Source organism: Aotus nancymaae, unplaced genomic scaffold (assembly GCF_030222135.1).
Source record: "Aotus nancymaae isolate 86718 unplaced genomic scaffold, 86718_ANA_hifiasm-v0.15.2.pri h1tg000030l, whole genome shotgun sequence".
Lineage (NCBI taxonomy): Eukaryota > Metazoa > Chordata > Mammalia > Primates > Aotidae > Aotus > Aotus nancymaae.
The window spans coordinates 31,792,843-31,816,424 of NW_026988443.1; the positions used below are offsets into that span (position 1 = coordinate 31,792,843).

The following is a 23,582-nucleotide window of genomic DNA, read 5'->3' on the forward strand; positions in this document are numbered from 1 at the left end:
TCTCTCACACCACTCTTCACAGTACACATTTGATATGAGGAAACACAAGCATGCCTATATGCTCCAAAGCAGCAACATTGTCTTACTTCACAAATCCCATCAATACAAACGTCATTTTTGTTTGGGGAGCAGGGAGTTCCATCTTTCACTTTGCCAGACATTGCAAAAAAAAATTCAAAGTTCTCAGCCTTGCAGTACAGTTTGCATCGATCTTCCTCTAGAAGCAAAGAGATCAAGACAGAAAATGGTCAAGAGGGAACTAAGGAAAATGATATGATTGCCAAAAGGATGAATTAAATTTACTTAGAAAGCTGTCATGATGAAAATGGAAAGTGTTATATGCATATGTGCATGTGTGTATGCATATATAAGCACATATGATGTGGCTTAAAAAGCACGAGTCCCATTTAAGAGTCCACATAAAGCTAACTTAATAATAATACATAAGAATTTCATTGTTCTCATTCTTACTGATTAGTCACCATACGCATGATTAGTAGGTTACTATCTAGCCTCCCTGTATAGTAACTATTTCAGGTTTCAAAGGCCTGACGGTCAGCCATTGACACTACAGAAATGAAGCAGTGTTGCTGTGTTCTAATAAAACCTTATGAAACAATACACACTAGATTTGGCCAGCAGGCCATAGTCTGATGACCCTGATTTAGGGCATGGATTACTTTAGATATTTACTCAGTCTGTTACGAGGAAAGGTTTTTGGCACCATGGAGAAAAGGTATATGGTTAATCATGTTTGTAAAACATATATAGGAAAAAAAAACCATGTCATAAAAATGAAGAAAAAGCAAATAAACTAGCCCTGGATGCTGAAGGAAAAAAAAAAAAAGTAACCCTTAAGTCCCTGAGACATTTCTGGTATCAGAGGCAAAAGGAAAAACAAGTTATTTATAGAACCCTTGTTATCAGAAAGGAGTTACCATGCCAATTTCTCAAATAGAAAGAGCTCTTCTTGGCCAGGAATTCCAGATGACGGTTCTCACATGAGACCTTATGTGGGCGATATTGAGTGATATCCCTAACAACAGTTTACAAATGTGTAAACAATTTGCAAATAGTTGTGCTTTATAAAACCTCTCAGTAAAAGATGAAGTCAAAACTCAAACATGAAATAAGTTGAATTATTACAGTCCAAATATGCAGATGATGTGTGGGTGGGTTAAAAGTTTCTTTCCCATCTATCTTTTTTTTTTTTAATAGCAATTCTATTTAATGCCTCCTAATTTTTGCACATGAGATTGGGGAGTTGGCTGACATATGTGCCTCTTCTTTTCTCTATCATTTCCAGGAATTAACAAGTTTTAGAAAGCTTTTTTTTTTTTTTTTTTTTTTTTTTTTGAGACGGAGTTTCGCTCTTGTTGCCCAGGATGGAGTGCAATGGCGCGATCTCAGCTCACTGCAACCTCCACCTCCTGGGTTCAAGCAATTCTGCCTCAGCTTCCCGAGTAGCTGGAACTACAAGCGCGCACCACCATGCCGCTAATTTTTGTATTTTTAGTAGAGACGGGGTTTCACTATGTTGACCAGGATGGTCTCGATCTCTTGACCTCGTGAGCCACCCACCTTGGCCTCCCAAAGTGCTGGGATTATAGGCGTGAGCCACCGTGCCCGGCCTAGCTCTTTTTTTTTTTTTAAGCACAGATTTCTGGGTGAGTTTATGAGTCCATTAGAAACACAGAAGGAAAGAATGGAAAAAACTCACTCCTGTAGCATAGAGATTGTCCACATTTATAAAGAAAGTCTTCCCTTGATCTTTCTAAACTGTAGAAACGTCAGAAGACTTTCAAGTCATGGTCGACGTCCCCTAATGTAAGTGTCAAAAGGAGACAAGGAGGGACTACAAGGCCTTAACTTTTCTGTTTCCCTCCGCTGAGGGGTAACATCCTAAGGCTGGGAGTCTACGTTTTATTCAATGCATTCTCCTACGCATCTAGCAAAGTGTCTCCTACACGAAAAGAGCTCAGTCAACAACTGTTGGATGAATGAATGACACTGCATGCTCCCCACTCAGTGAACACTGCAATAAAATTAGTGAAAGAACTTTGAAACCAGCAAGCATTTTCTGAATTACAAAATGTATTTGTTTAACTTTCTCCTTAAATCTTCCCCACAAAACGTATTTAAAGGTGGTATCAGAACCAATTTCATAAGCACTATATTTGAATGAAAGATGTAATATGGTAAAGGCCAAGGAATATCCATGAAGCCAAAGCAAAGAATAGAAGAGGAAGTTAAAGGAGGGACAACAGAGTCACAGAGAAAGAACCACAGACAGGAAACATGAGATTGCAGGAATATAAAACCAAGAGAAAGAAAATCTTCCAACAATGGAATTGGAAGCGATGCAGCATCCTTGCTATGTAACCACTCAGTTCCTGGTAGAATGCCTCTAGCGATGGAGAGCTTACTACTTACAGAGGCAATATATTTTCATTTTGGACAGTTAATATTGATTTACTTATTCATTCATTTCAAAAGCTATAACTATTACATAAATATACAACAAGTGCTGTTCTTAGATGCTGGAGACATAAGCAAGCTCAAGAGACACAAAAGCTTAGTCCCTGTGGAACCTAAATTCTAGTGTAGGGGGAAGATAACAAATAAATGACTAGATAAAAATACATTCATTCAATGAGAAGAGCTATGAAAAATAAAACAGAGTAAAGGGTTCAGAGAACAACGTGAAGGAACAATATTCTAATAAGCTGTCAAGGAAGGTCTCTCTGAGGAGATCATATGGCTAGAATGTTCTCAGCTCTTGAATTAATTCTGTTCTCTAAAGCAATTTAAAATAAATCAAACGTCCTTCACATTCAAGAGCTCTTTGAATAGTTCTTTCTTATGCACAGTAAACATCTACAGGTCCCTCATTACTTCCTCCTAAGACACAGCTTTTGGAATTGTGATGTCTGCCTGTATGTGTGCTTTCTGGACAAACAGTCATGACCCAAAACCACATGAGTGCTTCTGAAATGGCTGGGCTGATATTGAGCAAAGCTCCACAACCCTCTTTTGATTTGGAGGCTCTGCTTGTTATAATGATGCCTCTAATTATATTAGCTTCCTTTATGATCACTGATAATAGAGGTTCATTTTGAGCTTTGGCACAGAACAGCCCATGAACTGTCATTAAACTTAGTTCCTTCCCATTCTACACATAGGCAGTTTGGATTCAAATATAATCCTGTTTCAAGACAGCATGAATAAGTTTTGATAAATTGAATGGATGGAAGTAATGAAACAACTACAATGGTGACAACTTATTTTACACTGGTAATAGCAACTACGTTAAACTCTTCTGCTGTAACTAAAATTAATGTTTATTATTTAGTCAAAATAGACATAATAATTTAAAAAGTAAAATACAAGCCATAACTTTAAGTATAGTAAGTGCTAACAACCTAGTATAATTTTTATTCATAGCTCTGTGTGTGTGTGTGTGTGTGTGTGTGTGTCTGCATGCATGCACACAGTCTACAAACAGGCCTCCCCATGCTTGTAATCAACTGATATGTCAGTTACTGTGTATGGTATCTCTATGGGGTATATATGGTTTCATGAGTTTTTGGTCTGGACAGTTCATATCAATTTCAATTAAGATCCCTAGGAGACTCAATTGCCAAAATGTCAAAGGTAAGTTGAGAAACATAAGTACATTCCAATCACATGAAACCTTAGGTTTACAGATATGGGAGACAAGAGGTATCTTATGGGGGGAAAAAAGGTGGAAAAATAAACAAAACCCATGGAATGAAACACTGGGCCAGGATGAGTCTGGGGAATGAAAGGTAAACATTGAAACTCTTTGATACAGGCAGCAATTTCTTCTGTGTTGTTCAATCACATTATTATCCACATAGAGACTTATTTGAGTGTCAGAGACCAAATTACCTTCCACTTTCGTATAGGGTTTCCACTGGTAGAACCATCCACGGAAAGGTTTGCTGTTATATTCTGCGCACTGCTGAGCCCGAAAATCCAAGCTGTTTTCATCGCAGGGGTTAATGTTGCACAGCTGATAAATACGGCCAGAACCCGGACAGAATTTGCCACCATACTGAGGCCTAGAAATGAAATCGACAAACTTTAATGTTAGCAATCAAAGGGCTCACTATTAATCACATGCAATAATATAAAGACGGGCAGTCCAGATGAGCATCGCCACAGTGTAAGCAAATGCATACAGTTGATTACAGGAATGAAAGTACATAGCATACACCTTCCTTAGCATAAGTGTAAGTGGTAAGTCCATAGCATAACTTACCACCTTCCTTCTTGCATCTAGGCTAGACATAACTAATCAATCAGGGAATTTCTTTCTAGTTCCTTTCTTTACCTCTGCTCACTCATTAAAACTGGCATGCTAAATCAAACTTATCTGCCATCCCTGATCCAATTTTTAAATTCTGTCAATTTCCTTAAAGACAGATGATTTTTTTTTTTTTTTTTTTACTTTTCATCATCATCATTATTATTATTATTGAGACAGGGTCTCACTGTGTTGCCCAGGCTGGAATGCAGTGGCATGATCTCAGCTCACTGCTGCCTCCACCTCTCCACCTCAGGTTAGCCTCCTACCTCAGCCTCCCAAGGCTGGGACACCTGGCTAACGTTTGTACTTTTTGTTGAGATGTGGTTTCGCCATGTTGTCCAGGCCAGTCTCAAACTTTTGGGCTGAAGTGATCCACCCGCCTCAGGCTCCCCAAGTGTGGGGATTACAGGTGGGAACCACTGCACCCAGCCTGAAAGGATATTCTTTTGTTTTTCAATTTTTAAAAATTCTGTAAACTCATTTTACGTTCAGGGGTGCATGTGAAGGTTATACAGGTAAAGTGCATCTCACAGGGGTTTGGCATACATACTATTTCATCGCCCGGGTAATAAGCATAATACCTGACAAGTAGTTTTTCAATCCTCTCCCTCCTCCAATTCTCCACCCTCAAGTTGGCCCCAATGTCTGTTGCTTTCTTCTTTGTGTCTGTATTTACCCACTTATAAGGAAGACCATGTGACATTTGGTTTTCTGTTCCTGCCTTAGTTGGCTTAGAAGAATGACCTCCAGCTCCATCCGACAGCAAAGGACAGGATCTCACTCTATTGTATGTCTGCATAGTATGCCATGGTGTGTATGTATCACATTTCTTTATCCAGTCTATTGTTGATGGGCATTTAGGTTGATTCCATGCCTTTGCTATCACGAATAGTGCTACAATGAACATACACGTGCATGTGTCTTTATGGTAGAACAATTTTTTTTATTTTTATTTTTTTTATTTCAATAGTCTGTTTGATTATACAACTTCTTTCGTAGTGATTTTTGAGATTTTGGTACACCCATCACCCAATCATTGTACCCTGTACCCGACGTGTAGTCTTTTATCTGTTGCCACCCCCTACCCTTTCCCTTGAGTCCCAAAGTCCAATGTTTCATTCTTATGCCTCTGTGTCCTCATAGCTTAGGTCCCACATATCAGTGAGAACATGCATTGTTTGGTTTTCCATTCCTGAATTTACAGCAGCACAATTTGCAATTACAAAAATATGGAAATACCCTAAATGCCCACCAATCAACAAATAAAGAAAATGTGGTATATGTAGACGATGAAATATTACTCAGCCATAAAAAGTAATGTAATAATGGCATTCACAGCAACCTGGATGAAATTGGAGACTATATTCTAACTGAAGGGACATTCTTGCCACTCATCATATTAGCTCCTGTGTTAGGGAAATCTGTAAATACACCTAAATGTTCTTATTACTGTCTATGTGTGCTTGTGTGCTACATACACATACCCTATCTTCTGGCACCAAAGGCTCTTCAAACGTGGACCTAAGCTACCGCTCCAGCTTCCTCCCATTTCCTAACACACTCATTATCTTCCTACACTTTGCCATGCACCTGCTATTACACAGAATGTCAGCACAGTGGGGAGAAGGAACAGAAAGCACCATTTGCTGCTCTCCTCAATCCAGCTGTCAGTCATTGAGATGATATTTTGATTATAATATGACTGTTGTGTGTTTCTTCTGGATGATTCTAAACCCAGAGGGAAAACATTCTCTTGTTTTCATCAGCATAATCGCTTTTCAGCTTTGCAGGTGGCCTACTCCTTTCCTGCCAAGCACAATGGGAAATGGATTTCTAGAGCAGGGAATTCCATTAGAACATAAATAATTATGATGTAAAGGCAAGCTCTTAAAGATCTTGGTAGGCAGATTCTCATCTACAAAAACCAGAAAGCAAAAGAAAGGAAAAAATAGTAGCACCACATTGAAAATTACCCATAACACTGTATCCAGCTTACTCTGTGCACAAAGCCAGGGCTTCTTGTCATTCTTCCCATTTTAGACTTTTCTCTGAAGGCCAAAACTCAACTATGGATCATCTTGTATAAAAATCTGATGCGAACATATAACATAAAAGGCGGTTCCAGCTTAATAAATTCATGTGATTAAAATTCCTTGTCTCTTTAGGAAGCACAAGTATGCTCTAAAACACCCCTGGAATTGCTTCAGCATACTTTATCCAGTCCTCCTATAACTGCATGCTAAAATGGATTCAACAGAAACGGGAAATGTCACACTGCCAGAATGATATTTTTATGCTATTTCAAAACATTCTGGAGCAACTACTTAAACATTCAGCAGCCATTGTGATAAATCAAATCCCTGAAGACTTCTTAAATGATTACCTAAAAAGCACTTAGAAAAATCTTAAAATGCTATGTCATGGCCTCAATATTCCTGGTCATCTTTACAGGGCATATTTAAAACTAATTTCCCAGTTTAAGACTTTCTGAGATTTCATGAATAACCCTCATTTGGACTATATATGGTTCATGAAGTGAAAGAGGACTGCAAGGTGTTACTTTATCGGTTTATGGAACTTGTAACGTGGAAAAGACCACCAAATTCATATAGCCATGTCCTTCTTTTATAGATGAAGTGAAACCCAGCTGACAGAGTTTACAAAACTTGTTGAATGAGGGTCACATAACAGCTAGAAAGAAACGGAGAGGAGCTCAAGCTCAGGCCTGTGGACTCAGTCCAGGATTCTTTCCTACTTAACTATGCCTGCATTTAACTGAGTCCTTAGGCCAATGGGTCCACGTGTGGTAAGAAAGAGGAACAGTCAGTAAGGTGCCATGTTTAGGGAGCTGGCCTTTTACGACAAGGCAGATTGTGATTTTTTTTTTTTTTTTTAATTTTGTGGCAGAATTCTGCTCTGTCACCCAGGGTGGAGTGAAGTGGCACAATCATGGCTCACTGCAGCCTCAAATTCCCGAACTCAAGCAAACCTCCTGCCTCAGTCTCTAAGTAGTTAGGACTACAGGCATGTGCTACCACGTCTGGCAAGTTTTCAAAATTTTTATAGAGATGAGGGTCTTTCTGTCTTTCCCAGGCTGGTCTTAAACTCCTGGCCTCAAGTAATCCTCCTGCCTTGGCCCCCCAAACTGCTCGAATTCAAGGCATGATCCACCAAACCTGGTTAGATCCTGATTACAATACAGTATTCTCTGCCTCCTCCCAGCTTAACTTTAGGTGATTTTATTTAACCTCCTGATTTGCAAAATAGGAACAGTTGTGACGATTAACTGTAAAGAATTACAGTAAATGTAAAATTACAGATAAAATGTAAAGAATTTAGGGCAGTATCCAGGGCAGAGTTACAATAAATAAATTATAACTATCTTTAAATGCGGTATACTTTTGCATTGAGTGCCACCCTGTGCTGAGTATTATGTGATCTGACTTTCATATACTAATACAATTCATTTTTAATTATGGGATAAGGTCAAAGTGACGAAAACTAACTGGTGGCAAGCATTTGGGCTTTTCCATTAAAACACAGGCAACATTTTTCTGCAGCTTTAAACATGAGTGTTAGTCTAACTTAACAGAAAATTCTATCCTGATATGTCCTGGTGTAAGAAGTTCTTTAAGATTAAAAAGAAATACAGAAATAGAAAACAAAAACCTAGGCACATTAGTTTGTCCTTGGACTACTATAAAGAGCATACCTGCACTTCTTTCTGCACAATTTATCAAGTCCTGACTACAAATAGTTACAATGGTACTTGCTTGGATGAGTATTAAAATCACTTGGAGAGCTCTGTTAAACTCTCTCTACACACACACACACACACACACACACACACACACACACACACACACAGATTCCCAGGGCCCGCCACCCACTTTCACAATAAGAATATATGATATTGAAGATCCAGAAATCAGTATTTTTAAAAACACACCTGGTGATTCTGATAACCAGCTGAGCCTCAAAATTACTGGTTGGAAAATATACCACCAAGTAGATTCAATTATTCTTCTGGGGCCATGATGTTCCTCCTCACTTCATGTGCTAAATTGCCTTAGAGTTATCAGACAATTCTTCTTTCTCAAATAGACTCTTGTTTTAGGAAAGTTCTAGAATACCTTAGCACATCACTAATAATTTTCTTGGAGAGTTTATAGGAATTTCACTAGGCTCCCTTACTGGGTGATCATTTACAACAAGGAACCAGAAAAAATGAAAAATGTCAAAGGATTAAGACTATAGGATCTTAATCTGACTCTGCCATTGCCAGTGTGGGGCCTTGAGCAAGAGTTGCTAATGTGAATGGGGCCTCTGCCCCCGCACCCCCGTTACTCATCTGTAAAATAACTGGATTAGGCAGCAGGTTTCAACTCATGTGTCAGTTGTAACCTGATTGGGAGCAAATGCCTAAAGAAGGGTATTGGGAAGGTCTCTGAGGCATAGAAGACCTCAGTAAAAAAAAAAAAAAAACAGGCCTTCCATCAGTTAAAATAGTCTACCACTGACATGGGACAAAGGATGGCCCCGCATGCCTGGCATTGCCCATTCCAGAGCTGGATAGCCTTCTACTCTTTCAGAACTAAAAAAATTGATAAATCTATGAATCAGTCAAAAATCATTTTTTATGAAATAAAATTTGTTCTGCAAAAAACGTTTTTACATGAAACAGAAACCTCACACTGCTTCTCAGATGAGACAATGAAAATGGCTACGTTGAGTGATGTAAATAGAACCAAATGCTTAAACTGAAGCAAGAAGGAAATTCATCACTTGAAACAGGGAGAAAAAAAACAGCACTACTGCAACAGAGTGAAATAGGAACAGAGAGAGAACAATTAATTCAATTGTCTTGGCATAGCCTATCATCTACTTGTTTAATTTTTGGCTTCATGCATAAACAGTATCCTGATTAATCTTTAATCTTGTTTACCATAACACTGCACTGAATGAAAATACTTTAGTGATTAATTCTTTTATTAGGCATCTCTAAATTACAATATGATATTTCCATGAACAATGCCCTATTATAATGAGAGCTCTCAATCCTACAGATATGAGAGAGGTTTTAATTTAAATCTCAGGGGCGTCATTCACGCACTTTCCCAGCAGAGCTATTGAATTAGGTAATCTATTTCTTTCTTGGGAAAATATTGAGATTGTAAAATGTTGTGATGTACGAAAACCAGATCCATGAACTATGCTTCAAAAATGTAAAGTAATATGATGATTTTAACAATTCAACTTAAGACATGGCTGCATTGAAAGTATCAGGAGGGTAAAAAATACCCTTCTGCTTTATACCAGGAGGTAAGACAATATCATTGTTTTAATAGTGTTATTAAAATAATCACCTGGTGTAAGTAGCAAATGCTCACCAGCCTCCTTACCATTATATTCAGTCACTGGGTCTGATTACGTTGTGGGTCTCAGTCAGAGATGATTTTGCCCCATATAGGACATTTGGCAATGTATGGAGACATTTTTGGTTGTCACAGCTTGCTGGGTGGGGGGCACTAGTCGGTCAAGGCCAGGGGTGCTGCTAAACATCTTACCACGTACAGGACAAACCTCCACAACAAAGAATTTTCCAGCCATGTGAATAGTGCTGAAATTGAAAAGCTCTATTTTAGCCTGTGATATTCCAAAAAGCACCTAACATACGATGGTCAAAGCGTCTCCCAACTCTGCTTTGTTTTACGAACAAAATAGACTTTTTATCTAGCTCAGACTGCTGACTCAGATGAAGTTCCATTCAACTTCTAAAAAATTTCCTTTTGCTCTAATGTCATTATTTAATTCTCCATTTACCAAATAGTTATGCAATGCTTATGACATGCCAGACCCTTTTCTAAGGCACTTTACAAACATGAACTCAGTTGATATAAGTACTATTTTTATCCCGTTTTTATAAATGAGGACTCTGGAGCAGGAAGACTAAATTGTCTGTGGTCATAGATAGGAAGTGTTAGGGTCAGGATGCAAAAATGGCTGTCAAGCTTCAGAGACTCTGTTCTCATCCTCCACACGATGCTACCAGCTTAAATTGTGTTGTGAATTAAATCTAGTGTATTCCAAGGTTCCATCACATTTTTCTCACTCCATCACATTCTTCAAAGGACAGTTTTGTAAGTAAAGACTCTGTCTCTCCAACCCTGCTTCTGTGGGCTGACCCTCCATGATCCCATCCTCCTGGTGAGCTTGGGATGAAGATGATGAAAAGCACACAGATCCCAGAACCTTTTGTTGAATGCCCACTGAATGTTCCCCAGTCTGTCAGGCATCCTACAGATGTAATTTCTAATCCCCATCCAAACTTCCAGGGTTATCGTCTACATTTTATTATACATAAGCCCAAGTCAAATGACTTTTACAAAGCCACAGAGTTAAGAAGTGGCAGAGACAGGGTTTAGAGTCTTTCTATCTATGGCCAAAACCTGGACTCTTTCTGCATCATCCTGCCAATTGGAAAATACACATTTCACACGTGTTTTGTGTGGGAGTTAGTGCATATAAAAGTAACATAAAACCACCTTCACGTTCACAGAGCACAAACTGCAGTTCAGACTCCAGTATCACCAGACCAAAGAGTACCCACAGGTGACCACAAGCCAATTTCAATCCACAGCTGAATTGACTAGTTGTCACAGTGGGTTTTTCTGTCTTTAAAGAAAATTGAATTTGCTGTCAATATTTTTAAAATTGGGAAGTTTCACATGCAGCATTTTTCCGTATTTCTGGTTTCTCTTTAAAAGTCAGGCAGATCTGTCAACACGTGTTGATGTACGTTCCTGCAAGGCAAAAATCAGCATACTTTCTGCAGTTCACCAGTTTGAGAGACACACACGAGGTTTGCCGGCCAAACTTTTCTCTTCTACGATATCACAAGAATTTAATTATATGGCTGTGGAAGCCTAGACTGGATGAACAAAGTAGCTCAGGGTCTTACCGGATCATCACAGTCCCATACAGAATGAGTCCTCTGCCTGTTTTCATTTCTGCCTACCATACCGTCCCTCGGGGCACATGGCCTTTATGTGTAAACAGTAAAGCTCTGGTTGATTGTTACTAACTGGGGGGAAGAAAATGGCATTGAAAAACAGTGTTTTCTCACACGGTGGGGCCTATTGGGGGTTGGCGGGGAGCAAGGGGAGGGAGAGCATTAGGACAAATGCCTAATGGATGCACAGGTTAAAGCTTCGATGATGGGTTCACAGGTACAGCAAACCACCATGGCACATGTATACCTATGTAACAAACCTGCACATTCTGCACATGTATCTTGGAACTTAAGGTAAATTTTAAAAAAAGAAAAAAAAACCAGTGTATTCTGTTGGTGGGAAAGTAAATTAGTACAGACACTATGGAGAACAGTATAGCGGTTCCTCAAAAAACTAAAAGTGGGACTATCATATGATGCGGCAATCCCAAAAGAAAGGAAATCAGTGTGCAGAGATGTCTGCATTCCCACGTTCACGGCAGCATTATTCACAACAGCCAAGACAAGGAAGCAACCTAAGAGTCCCTCAGTGGATAAATAAAGAAACTGTGGCAAATAAACATAATTGAATAGTGTGCCATGCTTTCTTTATCCATTCATCCTATTAATGCTACTCGATAGTATAGTATAGATACTATATACTAATACTCTATTTTATATATAGTGTTATATATGCTATAATCTATACTATATATACTATAGATAATATATAGTATTATATATACCGTATATTAATATTATTATATACAATATACTATTATACAGTACAATAGTATTATCCTAATAATATTCAGCCTATTATGATAGTATTTAATCCTACTTAATACTATTCATCCCATTTCGTACTATTCAGCCATTATAAAAATGAAATCCTGTCATTTGCAACACAATGAATGAAACTGGAAGACATTCCATTAAGTGAAATAAGCAAGACCCAGAAAGAAAGACAAATATCTCATCTTCTCCCATGTGGGAACTAAAAACAAAAAAGAGGGCCAGGCGCGGTGGCTCATGCCTGTAATGCCAGCACTTTGGGAGGCTGAGGCGGGCAGATCACAAGCTCAGAAGATCGAGACCATCCTGGCCAAGATGGTGGAACCCCATTTCTACTAAAAATACAAAAATTAGCTGGGTGTGGTGGCGCATGCCTGTAATCCCAGCTACTTGGGAGGCTGAGACAGGAGAATCGCTTGAACCAGGTAGTTGGAGATTGCAACGAGCCAAGATCCCGCCACTGCACTCCAGCCTGGTGAAAGAGCGAAACTCCATCTCCAAAAAAACAAAAAAACAAAAAAGAAAGAAATTGAACTCACAGAGCTAGAGAGTGGAATGACAGAGCTGGGAAGGGTAGTGGGGATGGAGAATGGTAATACTGGAATGGTTAACAGGTACAAAAATATAGTTAGCTGGAAATGTAGTTAGATTTAATGAATAATATCTAGTGTTCAGTAGCACAAATATAGGGTGACTACAGTTAACAATAATTTATTGTATATCTTAAAATAACTAAAAGAGTGGAATGTACCTAATAAAGATATGATATTGGAATGTTTTTTAATACAGAAACAATAAAGGTTTGGAGTGATGGTTACCTCCTTATGCTGATTTGATAATTCCACATTGTATGCCTGTATCAACACATCACATGCACCCCATAAATAAGTATAACCATTATGTACCCATAATACTTAAAAATAAAATAACCTTATTAAAGTATGGACAAGAAGAACTGGTGTGTTACAGGCTGAAGGTTAATGCCTTGCAGAGACTAACTTTCTGCTGGAGCCTTACTTGGGGTTATTGCAGTGTCTCTCCTGGTACTTGACTCCTCCACCACACGTCCGGGAACATTCCGACCACTTCGACCAGGCGGACCACTGGCCATGGATGGGCCGGGGTCCAAGCTCCCCGAACTTTACACACTGGCCTTGCCGACACCACTGTGAAAAGAACGTGTTAGATGGTTCCTGTCAGAGACCACCTGGGAAAGCACAGGGAGGGAGCTGCCAACACCTGCACAGTAACAGGAAAAACAGGTCCGTAGGGAAAAAAGGAAAATGCCTGATAGCTTGATAGATTCCTTTCTTTGCTGTGCTCTAAAAACACTCAACTACTCTGCATTGACCACATGCATTTTGAGAGGCTGACATCTAGAGAAAAGTGGCATCGCTCACCAACAGGCTGAGTATGATACGCTTTGTGAGCTGTGGAGGTGAGATGTTCAGATAAGATTCTACCTGGCAGCCAAGGGAGGCTGTATAAAGTTACAAGGAAGCCTCCCTTGCCACTTAGAGACAAAGCTACTTAAAGAACAATTGGGATCACTCATTCAAGAACAGTGAAGATATTAACACAATTTATCATTCTGAATGTTTTATCATAAAAACAGATACAATTACATGTACGTTATATTTTTGTTTATTCCAAACCCATCACTATAGAGCATTTCTTATGAAACTGAACAACTCAGTCTGTACAGACTGTTCTCTTCATACAGCATCCTTTTTCCTTTTATCCACATAAAAGGTTCCCACTTTAGATGCTCTGATGACTCTGAGCTCTTTCAGTGTCTTTGATAAATTAGCTCAGGGCCTTTCATTTGCCCATGATCTGTACAAGCTAGACGGAGAGCTATTTTCTGTATCAACCTTTCCATTTTAGTTCTCCTTTGTAACAAATTCCAGGCTTTGCTGGTCATCTCTCCCTGGGCGTTGCATTAACCTCTGGTAGTGTTTCTTTTATTTTTGTTTTGTTTTCCGTTGTTGTTGCCCACCCCACCCCCACCCCTCACCCCTGCAGTGCTTTTATTATGAGCAAGTTCTGCATGACTTAGCATAACTGCTCTTTTCTAAAAGCCTCTGCAATTACATCCAAAGGGTTGGGGTTTGGACCATGCCAGGTTTTGCTGAGGAGTCAGGGGTTTGGTTACAGAATTATGGGAAGGTTGTTTGACTTTCAAATCTTCACTTTTCCCCTGTGATACATTTGGCTTCAGGACTGTTTATTGTGTGGCTTGGTTGCTAGTGCACTTTGTCTAGGTTAAGATATTGCTTCCTTTCTTCACATTCTTGCCATGTGCTGATTAATTCTTCTGTTTTTAATTTTTCTTTCCCCTGGATTAATTGCCATTTCAGAGTTTGCGTGAAATCATTTAACACTACTGAGAACTTTCTGGGGAAAGCAATCGGTCATTTGAGGATTTTGTCTACCATAAGCATGCATCTTTTCTACCAGGAATCACAGGGACTCTACTGCACTGAGCTCAGTGGCTGAGACAAAATTACAATGGCCAATAACAATAACAGCAGCAGCAGCCACAGGTTATTAAGTTGCTTCTATGTGCCAAAAATGGTGCAGAGAGCTTCACATTCAGTATCTCATCTAATCCTTGCAAAGCACTGAGTTAAAAACTATTTTTCTCAGTAAGAGAAATTTAGCAAAGAAACACTAGCTAACTTGCTCAGAGTGACACAAACTACCCAAATACAGCTACTCAAATAACTATGCAAGCATATGCTGTTGCTTTTTCTTTTCTTTTCTTTTTAGACAGAGTCTCACTCTGCTGCCCAGGCTGGAGTGCAGTGGTGCGATCTCGGCTCACTGCAACCTTCGCCTCCTGGATTGAAGCTATTCTCCTGCCTCAGCTTCCTGAGTAGCTAGGATTATAGGCACGTGCCACTATGCCCGGCTAATTTTTGTATTTTTAGTCGAGATGGGGTTTCACCATAGTGGTCAGGCTAGTCTCGAACTCCTAACTTCATGATCTGCCCGCCTCAGCCTCCCAAAGTGTTGGGATTACAGGCGAGAGCCACCACACCTGGCTGCTTTTTCAATTAAAAAAAAAAAGAATCCATTAATCCTCAAGACACAAGTTCTAAATTTTGATGCTTCCAAAGTAAAAGTGACTTAAGCAGTATTTATATTTCCAATTATTCCACTAAGTCATTGTTTTGTATTATCATGGGCACAACACTTTTATTAACACTTTCACTTTTATGAAATGTCACTTTTATTAACAGTCCTCATTGGGATTTCCTAAGACCACTATGAGATTAAAAACTGCACATAAGTCCTCAATTTTTAAAGTGTTCATTTTCTTTAAAGAGCTAAAAATTACAAACCTTTTTAAGAGATATTGAATAAGCATCCTAACAAATAACAGAAAGCGTCTGCTGAAAATCTATTCATTGTCATGGGTCTGTGCCTTTGCCTCTGATGTTGCCCCGTCTCTGAAAAGTCCTTTCTATCATCCAACTGAAGAACTTCAACCCAAACTCCAACAACCATCTTGATGCACCCACTCGTTGTGGTTTACTCGAAGTGTATAACTAATCCCATGCAAGATTCATCTCTCATTTCATCTGGGCCCTGATAGCAACTACTGCTTAGAGAAGGTGTGTTTGAAGAGAGCATTAGAGTTACTTGCTTCTGTATGTGTTTCCCCTACTAGACTGTAAATTTTAATTTTTTTAATTTATTTTTGAGACACAGTTTCGCTCTGCCTCCCAGGCTGGAATGCAGTGGCACAATCTTGGCTCTCTGAAATCTCTGCCTCCAAGATACAAGTGATTCTCATGCCTCAGCCTCCCAAGTAGCTGGGATTACAGGGATGGCCACCACACCCAGTAAATTTTTATAATTTTAGTAGACACAAGTTTTCACCATGCTGGTCAAGCTAGTCTTGAACTCCTGACCTCAAGTGATCTGCCTGTCTCAGCCTCCCAAAGTGATGAGATTATAGGTATGAGCCACTGTGCCCTGCCTGGATTGTAAATTTTTAAAGAAATACAACTGTTTTATTCATCTCTACATCCACAGAGCCTCCTGTTCCCCTTATCTAGTAGTCAATAACTTATTGTGGAATGAAATAACTTTTTCTTTTTCAGAGATAGGGCCTAGCTCTGTGGCCCAGGATGGAGTGCAGAGGTGTAATCATAGTACACTACAGCCTCAAACTCCTGGGTTGAAGTGATCCTCCTCCCTCAACCTCCCAAGTTTCTGGGACTACAGGCACGTACCACCATGCCTGGTTAATATTTTAGTTTTTTGTAGAGATCGGGTCTTGCTATGTTACCTGGTCTTGAACTCCTGGCTTCAAGCAATCCTCCCCATTCAGCCTCCCACAGTGTACGGACTACAGGTGTGAGCCATCACACCCAGCCTTCAAATAACTTTAAATGACCAACGACCATTTTTTCCTATATAGGCTTATATGGCCTTGAGAAAGAGCCAACAATTGAGATCAGCAAACCTGTACCATCTCATTATCTCTTGTCATTCAAAGCTTCTCTATCATGGACCTTCAAATGAACTCCCCAAATCTGGATCATTTACTAGTAGCCCAAATGCAACTGGCCCTCCAGACTCTACTGGGAAAGTAGAGGAGAAATAGAAACTAACATATGAGAGTTCTTCATTCAAAATATTGAGATGTCCCATAATCTTTCAAAATGGAGGTGGTTCTCTGCATAGAAGATGCTCATCAGCAAAAGGACCTTAGGTACACACTAGGTGGAGGTGTTCCTTACCCTTCAATAGAAAAGTCACTGTACATGATGGAAATCTACAGGGCATGTCAGAAGCGAGTTGAGCTGAGTAGCAGAGGCCTTGGTCTGGAGAGACAGTCATTTTTTTTTATAACAAGACATCTGATCCCTGAGACTTTTTATATACCACAAGTTTAAAAGGAAAATGGTATGCAGTGAAACCTGTTAGCTCATTGAAAGAGAGATATTTTGAGCCAAGCCACCATCTAAAACAGGAAGACAAAGAAAAAAGAAAAAAAAAATCTTCAACAATTGAGCTACCTGGGTTATACAGCATTCAGCTTTATAATTGCTGCCCTGTAAAGTTGGTTAATATACAGAGAAGCCAGAAAATATATACTGCCAAAGCGTTCCATCCTAAGGTGACAGCCTTATCAAATTGCTAGAGCTAAAAACTAACAAGTATGCAGTTTACCATACTCAAGCCACAAAGGGTTCCTTCTGCTGCAGGCATAAACTTGGTCTCACACCTGTGGCCCACTCGGTGGCACCAAAGTGATTTGCAAATGTCCTGAAAGAAAAAAATGGGCCGGTGAGGGTGATATACAATAAAAACAAGAATATTCAAAGATTTTGTATACATTATTATATTTTGGGGTAGCTGAAATCAGAAATTATTCAGAAAGTAGAGGCCAGTGAAGTTCATAACACCAGGTCTAATATGTTTTACCAACTATGTAAGTGAGGGGTTTCTAAAGTATCCAGATATTCATGTGTGTTTAGTAACAGCTGGTAGGAGCAACATTTAATTTAGAGAACACTTGGCTTGGAAGGGATAGATCTGGTCTCTCATGATAGTGACAATAACCATTGTAGCAGAATACGTCAAGACTGGAATAAAGCAAGTCTGATTCAAATCATCGTCCTGAAATTCCTGGTTTCATTCTCTATGGACTTGTTACAGAATCCCTTTAAGTTGCAGTTTTCTCATCTGTACAATAGTGATAAAATCAGTACTTGACTCTATAGGGTTATTCTCAAGGATAAATGAGGAATTACAAGTCAAGTGATGCTTTTACCTGGCACATGCAGTTCTTCAAAATATTGGCTTTTTCATCTTTAAAAATAATGTTCTACAGTCGCTTTTTCAAGATCCCATGTGTGCTTAACTGAAGCATCTTTTTTCTTTAAGTTTTTATTTTTCTGGGGTACATGTGCAGAAGCGCAGGTTTGTCACACAGGTATACATGTGCCATGGTGACTTGCTGCACCCGTTAACCCATCATCTACATTAGGTATTTCTCATAATGCTCTCCCTCCCCCTACCTCCCACTCCCACTGACAGGCCTCAGTGTGTGATGTTCCCCTCCCTGTGTCCATGTGTTCTCTTTGTTAAACTCCCACCTGTGAGTAAGAACATGCAGTGTTTGGTTTTCTGTTCTTGTGTTAATTTGCCGAGAATTACGGTTTTCAGCTAAATGAAGTGTTTTTTACAAGTGCTGTTTTTATTTTATTGATTGACTGATGGTAGAGACAGGTTCTTGCTTTGTTGCTCAGGCTGATCTCAAACTCCTAACATAAAGTGATCTTCCCACCTCAGTCTCCTGAAGTGCCAGGATTACAGGAGTGAGCCATCATGCCCAGCCTGATTTTAGTCCCTTCCAATGCCCACTTCCAGAACTATAAGAAAATAAATGTGTGTCGCCTTAACTCACACTAAGTTTGTGGAATTATTTAGATAGGGAACTAATACTGTTGTATTACCAACATTTTAGTGGTAGAAACTACACTAATTCTTCATCTAAACTCATTTAGCTAAAAAAACTGAGCAAGCAACCGATGCCGTTGAAGCTTTAAAGTCACATGGCTGGCCAGGGACAAAGGCAGGCCTCCAGCTGGCCTAATTTCTGAGTCTTGTAACTTAACCACTACACTGGGCCTGGATTTGCCACTGATGGACATTGGAAGGCTCTCATATTCTCCAGGTCTCAGTTTTCTAGTCTATAAAGAAACAGAACCAGATTGCTTTTAGTTCTAACAGTTAATGTTGCTGTTTAGAATTATATCACTAATAAAATGTCGTGAAACAAAAGGTCCAAGTGACTTCATTTGGTCGCCACATTCTATTTCCTACGGTAAAAATGTGAACACGTACATTTTGGGGAAAATATAAACAACCAGGAAGGAGAAAAATAATTTTTGTTGTTACTTGTTAAAATCCCGAAAATTCAATGAATCAGGCATCTAACTTCCCAAACCTCCATTTAATGTAGGTTTTATAGTTAGAAAATATGGCAAGAATACGCTTAGACATATTTCACAAACACATGAGAAAAGCTTTCCATGGGACTGAGAAAAGAAAACATAGGGAAACCAGAGACGTATACAGTAATTTTGGTCTTGTAGACCATAAAATTTTTCCTCCAAAAAGAGAATGGAAGAATACTGAGGACACTTCTTAGAAACACCACCACCACCCGCTGCCCCAGTTGTGGGTATGTGTACCATTCCCAAATCTCAAAACAGCTCATAAGCCAAAATATATACATCTCTGAATGCATATATTCACGAACCCACCACTGACAGTAGCAGACATCATGAGGCAGCTTCCCAGCAAAGTGAATCAGAGTCACCATTGCTACGTGTTTTCGTACTAGGTCACCCTGGGTTTGAGGAAATCAATCACTGTGGAGAGCAGCCCATGTGAAATAGGAGGCATGAGAGACAGCCACTGCAACAATTAAACCTGCGCTTAGAAAGGCTTTCAGAACTAAATTGTTTTTCTTCTTACAGCCAGGAAAAAGCCATAACCCACACCCAGTGCCTATGTGGCAACCATCAAAATGGCCCTAGGGCAGATGAAAGGAGAGCTAGATGTCGCGGCCAATGCCAAGCCACAGGGCCAATAGGAGGGGCAGCTGGAGAGAACCAGGAAAACAAAGCAAAACAAAACAAAACAAAAAACACAGGGATTCCAGAGTGAAATAAGACAGGCTGTGTGAACATGTTATTCTTCTGTGGTGGAGTACAGAAGTCAAGTGTAATTATAGCCAACTACATGCTTTGACGACCATGAAAGCCCTCTGAGAAGGCTCCCTTTCAAAGTAAACAGAAATGACAGTTTGCACGTTTTTTGCGTGTACCTCCCCCCTTTTTTCCAGCATATTCAAATAACTTTCCCTTATCTATAATTCCCTGGACTTAAGTCATAATTTAAGGGAAAACAAAATAACCACAGAGATCCCAAGGTCTCATGTTGCCTGCATATGATTTTTTTGAACGAGGCAATGTTTTTAAGCAAAGAGTCCCAATGCTATCCATTACTCTGCTCTGTCACTTGCTGGTCATGTCCTCCAGTGGTATTCTATAGGATGGATACCCCTTCAAGTAAAACTTGACATGCTGAAAATGTTAATGGCTTTTGCAAACCAAATTTTATAAAGCATTACAAACTTAACACATTCAAAATGAAAGTTCTTCATTGGTTCCTCAAAACCTATCCCATGTTTAACTGACCCCATCTCACTCCATGACACCTCTATATTTCCAGCAGTTTGGGTCAAATATCCTGGAGTCAGCCAGGTGTGGTGGCTCACACCTGTAATCCCAGCACTTTGGGAGGCTGAGGCTGGTGGATCACCTGAGGTCGGGAGTTTGAGACCCGCCTGACCAACATGGAGAAACCCCATCTCTACTAAAAATACAAAATTAGCTGCGTGTGGTGGCGCATACCTATAATCTCAGGTACTTGGGAGGCTAAGGCAGGAAAATCACTTGAATCTGGGAGGCGGAGGTTGCAGGCTGCGGTGAGCTGAGATCACGCCATTGCACTCTAGACTGGGCAATGAGAGCAAAACTTGGTCTCAAAAAAAAAAAATCCTGGAGTCATCTTTACTCTTTTGTTTCTCTCATATTCTATCAAGAAATCTCCCACTAGATCATGAAATCATATTAGCTTTGGCTTCTATTCCAGAATCTGAACATCTATGGCCATTTCCATTTCTACCACCCTGTTCCAAGCCATCTGACACACAGCTCACTGCCAGGACCCCCTCACAAGCCTCAAGGTCTATTTTACCCACAACCTTGCCCAGTTTATCCTCAACACAGTGACTAGAGCTGTACTGTCCACTACAATCGCCACTTGCTACATGTGGCTTGTTAAATCTGAATTTACCTTACTTAAAATCATATTAAGAACTCACTTCCTCAGTCACAATGGTCACATTTCAGGTTGACGTGTAGTTAGTGCTTACCATATTGGATAACAGAGAACATGTGTGTCATCATAGAGAGTTCTGCTGGATGGCACTGAGCTAGGGAGAGCCTTCCAAATCAACCCAGTGTCAGTCAGCTCATGGCACTTCTCTGCTCAAAACCCCGTTATGTCTTGTCAATTTACCAGGAGATAATCCAAAGTCCTAATTGTCATCCATGAAGTCACATGCAATCAAGCCCCCTTTATCTCCCTGACATTGTAACCTGCCAGTTTACGCCTTGCTTATTCTGGTTTAGCCACACTGCCTCCCTGCTGCTCTGCAAACACTCAAATCTTGCTCCAAAAGTGGGCCTTTACACTGGCTGTCCCACTTCCTCAACTCTAAGCATCTTTCTTTCTCTTACCTCCTTCAAGTCCCCTCCGATGATCTCACTATTAGAAAATTTAATCAGCCACCACCCAGTCAGACTCCCAATTTTCCTTATCTTATTCCAAACTTACTTAGCGCCTGTGGCTTCATTTACGGTGTCACTTACTTATTTATAAAGTTTATTGTGCTTTGCTTCTTCCCCACTAGTCACAGGAGTGCAGAACCATGTTTTCTCTCTGATGTACCCCAAGCACCTAAAACAGTGCCTGGTACAAAGTAGGCCTCAGTAAATATTTTTTAGTAAATCAATATATGAATAAAAATGACAAACTTTATAATTTAAAATAGTCTTTACTTGTAATAAAGACTCTGGAATTTTTCAGAGTCTTCGAAAATTAAAAAAAATAACATGAAAGAACCTAGCAAATAGAATATTCTAAAAAAAAGAAAGAAAACTGGATGTTGAGTTTTCCATAAATTATCTCATAGTATCATCACCGTGACCATGTGAGGAAAGAACGACTGTCACCTCAATGTGCTCAGGAGAAAACTGAGACTCAGAGAAGTTAAGTCATTTCTTCCAACTTCCTTTAGCAGGTAAAGTCTCTAGTCGGCCTGGATTCAAGCCCAGGTATGTCTGACTTTATTGCCCAAGCTTTTAAGCTAAGCAATAATTTGAAAGTAACATATAACAATTAAAAAGTAGGAGTCACCAAGAATTGCCCCTGATGCTATTTTAAAAATGAACTTTATAGAGGTATGATTTATACAATAATATGCATTCATTTTAAGTATACTGTTCTACGAGTTTTGGTGGATATATACACCACTGTAAACACCACCACATTCAAGACAGAATATTTCCATGACTCCAAAACGTTCCTTTGTGCCCTTTTGCAGTCAGTTCTCCTCTTAGAGGCACTCACTATTCTGATTTCAGTCATCAATAGGTTAGTGCTGCCTATTCTCTTAAATTTCATATAAATGGAACCATACAGAATGTACTTTTTTGTTCAACATGTTTTTTTAGTCATCCATGTTTTTGTGTATATCAATAGTTTGTTCTTCTTCATTAACGAATGGAATTTCTTTATATGAATACAGCAAAAGCTAATCTGCTTGTACATTCACCTTTCGCAGATCATTTAAGTTGCTTCCAGTCTTAGGCTTCTTGAAGCAAATAGTAGCTAAGAATATTCTTAGGCCAGCCTTTTTATGAACACAGGCCTTTGTCTATTTCAGGTAAATAACCTGGAGTACATTTGCTGGGTCAGAGAGTAATGGTATGTTTCACTTCACACATCGAAACGACTCTGCGAAACCATTTCCAAAATGATTATACCACTTTAAGCACTCATCGGCGATATGCAGAGTTCCAGTTGCTTCTGGTCTTTGGTATCATTTGGTGTCGTCAGTCTTTTTAACATTCCCCATTCCAGTCAGTGTGTAGTGGTACCTCATTGTAATTTATTTTATTTTATTTATTTGAGATGGAGTCTCGCTCTGTCGCACAGGCTGGAGGACAGTGGAGTGATCTCTGCTCACCTGCATCCTCTGCCTCCGGGATCAAGCAATTCTCCTGCCTCAGCCTCCTAAGTAGCTGGGATTACAGGTGGGTGCCACCATGCCCTGCTAGTTCTTTGTATTTTTAGTAGAGATTGGGTTTCACCATGTTAGCCAGAATGGTCTCAATCTCCTGACCTTATGATCAACCCACCTCGGCCTCCCAAACTGCTGTGATCACAGGCATGAGCCACCATGCCTGATCCTGTAACTTATTTTATACATTCCTGAGAGCAATTGGTATTGAGTACCATTTCATATGCTTATTGACTATGTGTAAGTCTTTTGTGATGTACTAATTTACTATTTTGCCCCTCCCCTCCCGTTTTTTGGTAAGGGGATTGGCACTAGTACCATTTTATATTTTTTCTAGGTAGATAATATGAGAGGCAGTATAGTATCATGGTTAAGAGAATGTGCTACCCAGATCCAATTTTAGTTCTGCCATTTGCTCATATAAAGCTTAGTAAAGCATTTGTTTTTATGTGTTTTAGATTTCTTATCTAGAAAATGTGAATAACAGCACATGCTTAAAGTACTGTATGATACACAATTCGCACTGAATAAGTATTAATATTACAGAAAGGAAAGAGTATCTT

At 39.5% G+C, this 23,582-nt stretch overlaps 1 protein-coding gene across 2 annotated transcripts in view; it reads right to left on the reverse strand.

Moving 5' to 3' along the window:
- ADAMTS18 (ADAM metallopeptidase with thrombospondin type 1 motif 18) overlaps nt 1-23,582 on the reverse strand; it is a 152,722-nt gene that overhangs the window by 41,202 nt on the left and 87,938 nt on the right. For both annotated transcript variants that reach the window (XM_021672612.2, XM_012437523.2), the window contains 4 exons: nt 17,307-17,402; nt 13,137-13,285; nt 3,913-4,085; nt 87-217 (listed from right to left, as the gene is read on the reverse strand). In XM_021672612.2, coding sequence (XP_021528287.2) covers nt 87-217; nt 3,913-4,085; nt 13,137-13,285; nt 17,307-17,402 — 549 coding nt within the window. The remainder of the gene's footprint in view (nt 1-86; nt 218-3,912; nt 4,086-13,136; nt 13,286-17,306; nt 17,403-23,582) is intronic.